The 12970-nt window shown below is 40.1% G+C and overlaps 1 protein-coding gene across 2 annotated transcripts in view; it reads left to right on the top strand.

Annotated features, from left to right (window-relative positions):
- Nucleotides 1–6023, top strand: part of JADE1 (jade family PHD finger 1) — a 62079-nt gene extending 56056 nt beyond the window's left edge. Inside the window, exon 11 of one of the 2 annotated variants that reach the window (XM_004389272.3) lies at nt 2895–6023. In XM_004389272.3, the coding sequence (XP_004389329.1) occupies nt 2895–3805 (911 nt within the window). In that variant the 3' untranslated portion in view covers nt 3806–6023. The remainder of the gene's footprint in view (nt 1–2894) is intronic. The other variant, XM_023743153.1, reaches the window with a different exon arrangement.
- The last annotated feature ends 6947 nt before the right edge of the window (nt 6024–12970 follow it).

The raw sequence follows: 12970 nt of genomic DNA, 5'->3' as shown, positions 1-12970 counted from the left end.
GGGTAAGGATGAAGTTGGGCAAGTGGTTTAACCTCTCTGGGACTCAGTTTATCTGTTAAACGAGCTTTGGTCTAGAATCACGGCCTCTAAAGGGCCTTTCAGCACTAATACGTACCAAAAAGCAAGTATTAGAAGGATTTCTGAGAAGGAGATCTATTGAGTATAGATCTGACAGAATCATGGAACAGGTAGGTCTTAGACTGAACTGGAGTGGAAGACAGAGAGCCTTCTGCCTTGGTCTGCCCTCTGCGGTGACAGCTGCAATATTCTCAGTGTTTGCATTGCATCCACAGTTGGCACACTCTTTTAAAACATCGTCTGCTTTTCTGGCTTTTTATCTCTGTTCCTAGGTGGTTATGACACATAGAAACAACAAAGAAGTTGTTATAACCTGTTACGTTGAAATCCAAATTCTGGCTTATCAATAACCAAGCAGATATATGTGACTAGAGGTAAACTGGTCAGCTGAACAAATACAAAAAAGCTGAGGAAGTTTTTAACGTTATTCTTGAGTGTTACATAGTTTTTCTGGCATTAACTTATTGATAACATTATCCTTGATATTTTCTCCCCAAGACTAAATGTCTTCCCGATGTATCAAGCTTATATCTATCATCAGCTGGAGTTTGGGATTTAGCTTTTCCTTTAAAATAACATTTTTTATAAGTAGCATCTCCTCTGTAAAAGCAGTTCGATTCAGATTCTTTAAAGTGAACTTGAATCTCTTCAGTATTCCCACTTGAGTCATCTGTTTTATCCCGGGCCTTTGTGTCCTCATGCAAATAACCACATGGAAGGAAGTCTGCTGGGTGCAGATGTTGCTGCTGCCTGCGTCAGTAATCCATGTTGTGCATGCGGAGTTGTGCCATTGAAGGCTTTCTGTGACTCTTGTTGTTAGGTAATGAGTGATTACCTATAAAAAAAGCTGTAACGGGCATTTTCATCTGATTTCACTTGAGTCGTTTTTCATGGATATTGCAGGCAGCTTGTTGCATTTCATAGCTGAGGCATTTACTTGGGTGAGTGAAGGGGATTTGTAACAAGGATAGGAAGTGTTTTGTGGAGCAGAGCTGTAATGTAGCTCCGCATTCACAAGTCCTACTGCTGTTCCAGAAAAGGAAGACAAATCCTCCCTTCAGGGCGAGGTAAGAACCATGCTAGTTATGATCGGTTGAAAGCTACATTAATCTTCCTGGGGCATGCCATGGGGAATGGAACCGAGACCCTTTAGGATGCCCTTCTTTTTCTTTTCTCAGTTTATTAGATATTTAGTTGTGTTCATACTCATGCCCAAAGTCAAGCTCTTGCCTTGTAAGATAGATGCTTCCAAGTGAAGCGAGCAGGTGGCCATGACTTATACGTGTCATTTGGGGTCTATGATTTAAAGTCTGTTACGTGATTCTGAGCATGGGCAGGGCCATTCTGCTGAATATGAGAGACTCAGCTGACTGCGAGTCAGTTTGCCTGGAGACGGTGCTTATGGGAGGTCATGAATCAGAAGCCCTTCAGAGACATGAATCCCAAGTCAAGTAAAAAGAAATCAGATTTCAGAAAACATGAGTCCCTCTTACCTTTCTGTTTTGCCTATGGTAGGTGACTGAGAAATGTGTTAAGTTGTGGTGTTAAGATCGACCCTAACACTTGACCACTGAGACTGTAAAATGCCGTCACTCGTGGCCATAACAGCTATAAGTTCCGAGTCACTAGCTAATGTCCTGTTTGCTGGCAGTGTCCTTGTCTGCTCAGCAGTAAGCTCTCGTATGGTGGGCCCCTGTCTCATACTCTGGGGGCTGAACCTTGTTTTCCTGGTGGTTCGTACCTTGTAGAAGACAGAAAACTGGAAAGTGGAAACTGCTCTTTGTAGATGCTCTTGAGGCTCTTGTACGAACACGGGCCTTCTTCTGATGAACTGCAGTGTCAGGAATTCGCCAGTGCTTTTCAAGCTGTGGGTGATGACTCGTTGATGGGTTGTGAGATGAATTTGGTGGGTCGTGACCAGCATTAAAAACAAGGGAAACAGAAAAGTATCAGCGTGCCTATCTGGTGATGAGGGTTAACATCATTATCTTAAATGTGAGCTTTTACTTGGGTTTTATCTCATACCGTGATTTGCATCAAAAAAGCTTGAAAATTACCAATTTAACTTATCCTCAAGTTGGATGACAATTCATTTGACTTCCACAAATGGGTTTTGTTTACAATAGTCAATGTTTTTCGAATACTTTACTATGTGTCAAGTATTTTAAACATTTGGCTTTAATTAATGTGACATATTTACATGTATTTAATCCTCACAATAACCAGGAGAGGGTATAGACCCTTTAGAAAAAGAAACTTAAAAGCCGCACCCCTGCTCTTTTGATGCTCCCAGTCTTGGAGGGGAGGCTGATTGGCTGAACAGTGAGTTGTAGCACATGGGGAACTTGTTGCTCTGTGATAAGGTAGAGGATCTAGGAGGCATTGATCGATTAGACTGATGTATGGATTAAAAACCAAAAATACTAAACTCGTTGCCGTCGAGTCGATTCTGACTCATAGCAACTCTATAGGACAGGGTAGAACTGCTCAACAGGGTTTCCAAGGAGTGGCTGGTGGATTCAAACTGCCGACCTTTTGGTTAGCAGCTGAGCTCTTAACCACTGTGCCACTAGGGTTCCATGTATGTAGGGATTACCCTTTGAAAATCAGATCATTTAGTTTGAATAGATTGAATGCAGATTCTTAAGGCAGGTCATATCTTTGAAAATCAGTTTTACAAACTGGGTGGTGTGAATTAAACTGTACTTTTGGTTGGGAAATTTGCATAAATAGGGCCAGGCTAAGGGTCTTGAATTTTATCCTTTTGAATTTACTTCTGCTGTAATTTTTCTTTATTTGTGATCTTATGCTTATAGGTGTGCCTTCTTCCTCCTGCTCCTCCTCCTCACTGGAAAACATGCTTTTGTTTAACAGTCCTTCTGTGGGCCCTGATGCTCCCAAGATAGAGGACTTGAAGTGGCATTCTGCGTTCTTCAGGAAACAAATGGGTACTTCTTTGGTTCATTCGCTGAAAAAGCCCCACAAGCGAGAGCCATCGCAGAATAGCGCCGGGAGCGAAGGCAAAACTCTGCTGAAGCAGCCAGACCTGTGTGGCAAAAGGGAGGGGATGGTGGGCCCGGAGAGCTTTTTGAGTTTGGAAAAGACCTTTGCAGAAGCACGAATCATATCAGCACAACAGAAAAACGGTGTGGTGATGCCAGACCACGGGAAGAGAAGAGACAATCGTTTTCATTGTTATCTCATTAAGGGAGACTTAAAAGACAAACCCTTCAAACAGAGTCACAAGCCTCTCAGGTCCACAGATGTGTCCCAGAGGCATCTGGACAACACACGAGCCGCCGCCTCCCCAGGAGTGGGGCAGTCCGTGCCCAGCACCAGGAAGGAGACGGTGCCCAAGTGCAACGGCTCCCTCATCAAAGTAAACTATAACCAGACTGCAGTCAAAGTGCCTACAACACCTGCCAGCCCAGTGAAGAACTGGGGAGGATTCCGGATTCCAAAGAAGGGGGAGCGGCAGCAGCAGGGAGAGGCCCACGAGGGGGCCTGCCACCAGCACTCAGACTACCCGTACTTGGGCTTAGGCCGAGTTCCAGCCAAGGAAAGGGCAAAAAGCAAATTAAAATCTGACAATGAGAATGACGGGTATGTCCCTGATGTAGAAATGAGTGACTCGGAGAGTGAGGCATCAGAGAAGAAATGTATCCACACCAGCAGCAATATCAACAGGAGGACAGACATTATCAGGAGAAGCATCTTGGCCTCATGATGGAGAGGACGCACGGGGGGCTTGTCATCGGGTGTGTCAGAGGAGGACGCTGACACAGTGGACAGGCAGAAACAACCCATTACTCCTGAGCTACAAACACATTTACTTGCCATTCAGACCCATTTCTTCTCCCATCATTTATAAATCATTGTGAGATATTTGTGTTATTTGCAACTTGAGGAAACACGAGAGTAGATTGTAAGACACCGCTCAGACTAGAGCCTGAATCCAACACTAAAACGGGAACAAATGAAATAAGTTTTAAAGAGGGGCAAGGCTTAAACAAGCCTGGTGAGTTTTTATTTTCCTCTGGATTTTTCCCAAAGCACAAACTCTTGGTTACCTGAATATATACCGTATCAAACACAGTTCTTGAGAAACCCTCATGCACCATTTAATAGCCCATAAAACTTATTTTCTAGGACTGTGGTAGATCTTGAAATCATATTTATACTTTGGCCCACAAGGCTGTTCTTATTGCATTATGATATACAGGCAGCAGCTCTGAAGCTTCAGTAACTCTAGGAAACTCATGTGTAAATATAGCAGATGGGGAAGAGAGAATTAAAGAAGAGCTGGAAGAGCTGAAGGGACAGGGTAGAGCTGCTGCAGTTTGGAGGTCTAGGGTACATGTAGCACAAGGTCCCTCGAGTGGGTGTGGATACAGGACTGGTGGGGTGAAGCCATTAGGGGAGTTCTGTCTATGAGGAAGGGCAGTTGAGGTCCAGTTTTTACCAGTCCTCTTGACTTTCCTGTTCCCTAACCACTGGCCCCTGGGCCAGCTTGGGATTTCCCTGGCCATTGGTAGTATCTGGCCATCTGGCTTCCAACAATACAAAGGCTATTCAAGTTCAAGCAATGAACTTCCAGACTCTGGTGACTCAGACTTCCCAGAGCCAACCACTAGTGCATATGTCGGGGAATCCGGGCTTCCAGCATGAACGGATTCCTTAAAAAAAAAGATTTAAAAAAAAAAGGAAAAAGAAAAAAAGCATAAAATAGGTTATATTTTAAAAACAATAGAAAGCAGTAAGTTGCGATAAGCTCTTATCATTGACCGAGGTTATACAGGAAAGAGGTTGATGTCTACCCTTGAATCAGTTTTCTGGAGTCAGATCTAAGCTCTTATTCGTAACTTATACTTTCTAATTGCAAATGGCAATAACCAGTAAGTGATCAGCAATAATAAATTTAGCATTAAATTTGAGTATAATGTTCTGTTTTTGCACTTACTGTAGTGCGTATGTATTAAGACAGTGGATAGTGTTAAGGTCCTGTTAATTTTCTTTGGAATTTAATGTAGTTGTGAATCAAATTTAAGAGAAAGCAAGTTTAAATAGCAATGAGGTTTAGAATTATGGGCACTTGGAACAAGCCCGACTTCCCCTTAGTTTGTTAATATCAGTATTCAGATCCTGATTTATTTATACATCTGTTTCCATATGGCAGGGACATTCTGATACTTAATGCTTGAGTTCTGTAGTTAACTTTCAAGTCTTCCAGCTGATTGTCAACAACAAAAAAAAGGCTTATTGAACTCCATTTTGCTATGCAAGTTTTATCAGATGATCAAATAGTAGATCTGACGCATCCCCATTGTATGTATGACATTTTCAAAGTTAAGTCTTAACTTTCTGAGTACATTTTAGTAGCTAATTCAGGGGAGGGGAAAGAATGACCCAGGTTTTTAGATTGACTGTTTCTGAGCGATGGGGCTCATTTTGAGACTGCTGTCCAGATAAGCTTGTTGCTACAGATATTAGAAGGTTCTTATGAATCCAGGTTGTACATTCACTTGTAGCATAGTTTAAAAAATTTTTTCTTTTTTTTTTTTTTGCATATGAGCAAAAACCTTTTGCTGGATTCAGGAGAAGGTGGACTCTGTCTGCAGTTACCTTTTGACTTACAGCAGCAGCCCTGGGTGAGAGTAGGATTTATAGAGAATTTGTCAAGCCATAGAGAGAAAATCTAAATTAATTCTAGTAAGTATATGACCTCTCACCATTTTAAGAGGTACCAGATTCATTTGCACTATTAGGAATGCTAGTTTTGTGCAAAAATAATGCCTTACCTGTTTCTCCCCCATATTTAGGTTGAAAAGCTTTCAAACGTTCCAAGTTATGCTGAACCAAAAACAAAAAAACAAAAAACAAAAAATAGTGATAATAAAAAACCCATACAAAAACAAAACACATTAAAAAAAAAAAAAAGCCCACACTTTTTATTCCTGCTTCAAAATGCAAATGGTACAGAGCGCAGTTTCTCTGACAGTATAATGATAGCTTTGTAAGGTAGTTTCATGTCATGCTGGGAACTCTGTATGAGGTGGCCATAGGCAGCAACCAACCCAACCTACTCACTTGCATTCTATTAGTAGGGAACCGTTTGCTTTTTTTTCTTTTTTCTTTTAATTTTTTTTTTTTTCTTTTAGCTTTATCTTTCCTTGTGCATCCTGACCAAGAAATATCTTTGATTATGATCAATGTATTATGTCAAAATGTAGGCTAGTTAAACTTTTGTAAAGTTGCCTGGAATGTCATTTGTTAGGTTATAAACACAAAATCTAAATGAAGGGTTCTATGTGTTGTGTACAAATCTTAATTATTTTGAAATGGACAAACTCGTCATTACATTTGTAACCTTGTACAGAGGATTTTTCACTATGTGCCTAGCTTGGTGTCCATTCAGCTAAAATTGAAAAACAAAAAAAGGTGCATGAAGAGTTAAAAATCAGAAATTAAACAAAGTATATGTAGAGATGACTATTTTATATTACATGGCCCAATCCTGTATTTATTTCTATCCTCTTTTTGAAAGTATTTATAAAACTAGTTGAGGACAGCTGTATTTTTTTGTTGAACTATTTAGTAGAATTTGTGCCTTTTTGTCTGTATGTGAATAAATGCTGTACATTTTGCAATACATTTTAAAATGTCTTTCGAAATCTGCTTTTGCTAAATATTTAAAGATGTACATGACTTGGCAGTCCTGAATCTGTGCTTGTTTAGTGTGTCACAGTTCAGATCAGGAATGAGAACTGTAGGGAACACATCAAGATTGTGGAAGATTACAGATTTACTGGGTTGCTTTGTGGCTCAACTCAGATCGTGTGACTGAAAAGTGGTAACAGTTTGATTTTAGTCTCTCCCACCTGAAGTTCTTTTCACAGCACAATTTTGGAACTTGATGTTGAAGCAACATAGACCAAGATCAGATGCTGAGTTTAAATGCTGAGCTATAATTTATCAGTCGTGTGACCTTGACCAAGTCACTTAAACCTTTCTAAGCCTCAGTTTTCCCATCTGTAAAAAAAGGGTAACATGGGTTATTGCGACATTTAAAGGAAGTTCATAGAGCATCTCATAGTAGGTATTTAGCAAGTGGTAGGCTAGTATTATTAATACTAGGAACAGCACTGCTTTTTGCAAAGTAATTTTAACTGATGAGCCTTCTGAGGTAAAACAGGCTATTCTTCAGTAATGGGAAGGTCATATTTATAAGGTACTTTAAAAAAACAATTTTTCAAAGAGCAATTTCATTAAATGCTTTCATTTGATCACAGTACTCTGGAACACTAGGGCCAAGAATGGATATTATCTGCATTTTACAAAAAGGATTTGTCCAAGATTGCAGCGTCAGGTGCTGGCAAAACTGGGCCTGAAACAGTCTTTATGAAACCACAGTATGCATAAATTAGCATATAATGAACTACACCTTTCTTTGTGTTGGGAACAGCATAACTGGGGTGGATTACTCACCCTCGTGTTCACCCTCCCTCGTGTTCACCCTCATGCAGACTGCAATGAATCGGAGCCAAACAGTGTAGTGTTACTGTGCTGGTCTAATTTATAATTTTTGTAAAAATTTGGCCAGCTTTTTTCTGGAAACACGAGTTGTTCATACATTTGGTAAAAGCGTGTTTATTTCTCCTTGTCCCTCTTTAGTGACTATTTACTTCCACGTTACTTGCTCTCAGTAAGACCCCAGAGAGACATAACTGTGATTCTTCCTACAAGGTCTTAAAGTTGAATAACCACAATAGTTCCCTAGGGAAATTAAGTCCCCAGGAGCCCAAGGAAAGGCCTGTCGTTGGCAGTTCTGCAATCTGTGGTGGGAAATATGGCCCCAGGGACTCACGTTCACGTTTTCACCCAAGTCACTTAGAAAATGGTTTCTACCTTTGAAACATTAACCATCTGCGACAAACTTTGCAATTAATTTCAAGGTCGAAATCTTCAATTTGATTTCCTTTTAATGCTCAGAGCTGCATTAGATCATGTGTTCTCATCAGGGGTAGAATAGAAGAGCTTTGATTGCCTGGTCATTGAGAAAAAGAGGATAAAAGCAAATCCAATATGATATCTCACCTACTTCCTTGACTTCACCTATTGTCTATGCTGCTGAGTTGGATAGCTGCAATCCAGCTTTTCCTGAGCCCTAATTTGGGCATTTCCTTTTGGGCATATATAGATACTTGCAATTTTGAAGCTCATCCTTTTTTTATATCTTAGCGAGTATCATCCAAGCCTGAAACCTGAGGAGTCCTTTATGAGTTCTTTCTTACTCAACTCCCACAGCCAAGTGGTGATCAAGGCCTATGTGTTATACTTAATATCTCCCCACTATTTTTACTTCTCTTGATTCCATGGCTACTTGCCAGATAGTTCAGGCCTCATTTCTTGCCTGGATTGCTGTGGCAGCCTCCTATCTGGTTTCCTATCTGATTTCTTACTGAAATCAATCTCTCCTCTCCCCAGTTAGCTGCAGGCTTGCCAACGTTGTCTCCATAGTGATAACTTCTGTCATCGCATGTAGTCTTCAGGGGAACCTCCAGACTTCCTTGGATGGAGCTCAAGGCCCTTGTTCTTCCCAGCCCTCAATTACAAAGCTATAGCCACAGTGAATCACTGCAGTTTCCACAGTGTGCTGTGTTTTCTTCTATGACTTTCTGTATTGCTCTCTTTGCCTAGAGAACACTGTTTTGCCTTTCAAGACAGTGCAACTGTCATCCTCTCTGGAAAGTACTTTCAACACCCCTGGTCTGGGTAGCTGCCTCTCTCCTCTGTGCTCTGGTGGACCCAGACAAACTTGGATCATAGCATTCTTTGCAACATGCTGTCGTATTTTGATTTTCCCTGACAGCAAGGATCATGTCTCATTTGTCTTGTTGATGCCTGGAACTGTGAGAAAATGATGGGGAACTGAGATGCTGTCAGAATAGAGAGGTGGCTTGAAACTGAAGTTCCAGTTTCCAGCAGTCAATCAAGAAATGACCATCTGGTAGGTCTTCTGTTGGTCATTTGATATGACTGAATTCAAAATATATTTGCAAACTCGGAGAACATTGGGTGCCAAGAAAAGAATGAATAGGCCAATGGTTTTGTTTGGTAGAATAATAGCTAACAGTTACAAAGGGATTCTCAACTGGTAGGTACTGGTCTGTGTTTTATGTTTGTTGGTAGATCTGTTTAATCCTCACAATGTGTAAGGTAGGTATTACTAGCCCAATTTGCAGATAAGGGAATTGAGGCACGAAACTTGTTTGCCCAAGGTCAGTAGGTGGTAGAGCTAGTAGTCAATCCCAGCCAGTATGGGCACCCTAGGCTCTATAGCCCCTCAGAATATAAATTGGTTCACACAGTGTAGTTCATGTGATTCTGAGTATACTGAGGAATGAATTCCTATGAAGTAAAGCTAATAATCTTGGCTTAAAACATGTTAATGTGCTAGTTAAAAGACTGAACATAACTTAGTGGATAATGAGCAATATAGTCTGCTTGTGGCCAGTTAATGCCTGCTTTATTCTAGGGAAAATAGAATTAGTTAACTTAGTTGGATATGTATTTACGCTACACACATATACACACATATATGCACAGATCAAATATAAGCACATACAGTCAATGATAAAATAACACTGCTATCAGGAACTCAAAGAATAACTTAGTTCCCACTATATCCGGAAACAATGCTTGGAAAAGAAAGATAATTAGTTAAGAATTTTTTTTTAAGATAAGCAGGGAAGATGACGCTAATGAGAAACCTCGAAGTCAGCATTTTTATGATATATATTTATAGTGAATCCAGTTATTTTTACATATAATTCAAGCAATACCAAATTAAATAGAAAGATAAAAAAATAAGTAATGTGCACTTCCCTGGTGGCGTAGTAGTTAAGCGTTTGGTTGCTAACCAAAAGGTCAGTAGTTCGAATTTACCGGCTGCCCCTTGGGAACCCTATGCGGCAGTTCCACTCTCTCCCATCGGATCGCTCTGAGTTGGAGTCGACTCGAAGGCAGTGGGTTTGGTTTTTTTGTTACTGCCATTCCTAGTTATCACCAATGTATCCTGATATTCTATTACTTGAATACATTACATATGGCTGTTTTAAATAGTACATTTGTAATTATGGGTTAATGTGGTTATTTTGCCCACTAATCTATCTGATAGTTCTAACGTCAGGATTATTACCAATGTGAAACAATTTCTTTAAGTAGCAAATCTTTCTCTGGTGTTTCTGTCCACCACGTAGCAGCCTTGAAGAAAACTTCCCTTCTTTTTATCACCCATTTCGGCTCTGTTCCAGCTTTCCTGTTTGAATTGAGTCTCTCTTTTTTAGTATCAAATGCTTGTGATGACATCTTTGCCTCAACTAGTCCCAAGTACTCAATCAAAGGGAGCAAATACCTTTTCAAGCTGGCCCTTAAGACATCATGCTTATTTTGATACAGGAAATCATACAATATATCAACCATTTTACAATTGCTAGACACAATTTAACATATATATTTCTTTATAATCTTTTTTGGTAGATTAAAACTGGTGAAATTGTCTTCATTAAAGCAATCTGGAAGCCTTCAGAGGAGGTATGCCATTAATTACTATAACTTCCTTTGCTTATATCTATATTTTTCCACTAAAGTTACTTGATTTATTTTTAGATTATGGCCAATTTCTTTTGGTTTGGAAAAATTACCAAATACTGCTTAATTGGAAGAAGCTTTTTCTAGGAAGCTTTCTATGTAATACATATAATTTGACAATCAAAAGGGCTTTTTAGGTTAAGCTCAGAGTCAGAAAACGCAAAAAAAAAAAAGAGAAAGGCTCACAGATCAGATTTCTTGTTAAAAGGTTGATGAATTAAAACAGGGGAAGTGACATTTTTCAAGTCGTATTTTGTGTCTTATTTCCCATCGAGAACACTGGTCTTTGGACTGAAAAGGACAGAATGGACACAGTCACCTGACGTCTAGGCCAAGTGAAGCACTTGGACGAGAACGTGTAGCTGTTCACAATAGTTTGAGCCTTCTGAATCACTGTCAATAGGAGAGGTGTCAAAAGTATGGATTGTGCAAACTCTAAAGAAGCAATTTGCACAGTAGGAGGAATTTTGATGCTGCATAGACCTGAAGGCATTTAACTTCAATGATACCTTCTACAGTGAAACCTTTGAGAGCTGGAACTTGATGGGCCTGCCGTGTTTTTCCGGGTCTTGGCAAGTTTTCTGCCTCTGACAGCGTGCAGTCTTACCACTTTTCTATCGCCCATTTTAGTGGAAAATGTATGAGTGAGTTTTCCTTCTCTGACAGGTTTCCGCCTTACACAGGTTCTGGCTTTTGCAGGTTTTACTGTATCAGTGTTGATGGATTATATGAGACAATAAATGTGAACTGCTAGTATAATGCCTGGCTCAGTAAATAGACATCATTAATATAGATCGGCATGCTTATTGTAGATCCAGGAAAAGATTCTCCAATAGATTCTTTTGGTTGTTATTTACAGAAGTGGATTATAACTTTAGAGGAGCCCTGGTGGTGCAGGGGTCAAAGTCCTCGGCTGCTAACTGAAAGGTTGGCCGTTCAAACCCACCAGCTGCTCCATGGGAGAAAGATGTGGCAGTCTCTTTCCATAAACATTTGTAACCTTGGAAACCCTATGGGGCAGTTCTACGCTGTCCTATAGGATCGCTATGAGTCAGAATCGACTTGATGGCAATGGGTCTGGTTTGATTATAACTTCTCTCATTCTCTTTTATCCTCTAGAGTATAGTTAATATGAAAGGGGATGCTAGTCTCATAATTTTAATCTTCACAGATCTAAGCACTAACAGATTTCCGTATACATCGTATTATGCTCTGATGACTTTTTTTTTTATTGTTGTGCTTAAAGTGAAAGTTTACAATTCTAGTCTCTCATACAGAAATTTATACATACATGGTTATGTGACCCTTGTTGCTCTCCCTATACTGTGACAGCATACTCCTCCTTTCCACCCCGGATTTCCCGTGTCCATTCAACCAGCTCCTGACCCTCTCTGCCTTCTCTTCTCACTTCTGGACAGGAGCTGCCCATTAAGTCTCATGTATCTGATGACTTTTTAATTCTTTGAAAAAAGGACTGTGTTGTCATTGAATGAAGATTTCCATATCAAAGAAATTAAAGAGTTTTAATAAACATAAAAAGGACAAGCAGTGATTACTAGGATGCTACGTGGATTTACTAAGAAGAAATCTAATTTTCTTCATGGACAGGATTACTAGATTAGTAGATCTGGAAAGTATGACAAATATGGCATAAATGAACTTGTGCTAGGCAGAAGGCAAGGTTATTCTTGATGTTCTTAAGATATTGTACAAGTGGCAATGTTGTTAGTTGCTGCTGAGTTGATTCCAACTTATGATGACCCCATGTTTGTCAGAGTAGAACTGTGCTCCATAGAGCTTTCAAGGCTGTGACCTTTTGGAAGCAGATTGCCAGGCGTGTCTTCCGAGGTGCATGTGGGTGGGTTCAAACCGCCAACCTTTTGGCTAGTAGTCGAAAGCTTAACAGTTTGCGCCACCCAGGGACTCCTACAAAAGGTAATATGGATCAGATTAAAAACAGGTTGAATGACTATGCCTGCAGGGTGCTGACTAGTTACCCAGTAAGGGAGCTGGTGGTTAGAATGTTCTAAGAGACTGTACTCAGATTTGTCTGGTCCTCTCTTCTCAGTGATTTGCATGAAGATATGGGTAGATGTTTATCAAACTGGTAGATGGCATTCATTGTAAATCAATAATTATCCTTGTTGCAGGAAATACAAAACAAAATAAAATAGACATGATCCCTACCCTCACAGCTAACAAACTGGATGACAGAATTAGGAGCTAAAGTGACCTCCGCAGG

Source organism: Trichechus manatus, unplaced genomic scaffold (genome assembly GCF_000243295.1).
Source record: "Trichechus manatus latirostris isolate Lorelei unplaced genomic scaffold, TriManLat1.0 scaffold00239, whole genome shotgun sequence".
In the NCBI taxonomy this organism is placed as follows: domain Eukaryota; kingdom Metazoa; phylum Chordata; class Mammalia; order Sirenia; family Trichechidae; genus Trichechus; species Trichechus manatus.
The sequence above is the reverse complement of the archived record's forward strand: the minus strand, read 5'-3'. Positions and strand labels throughout refer to the sequence as shown.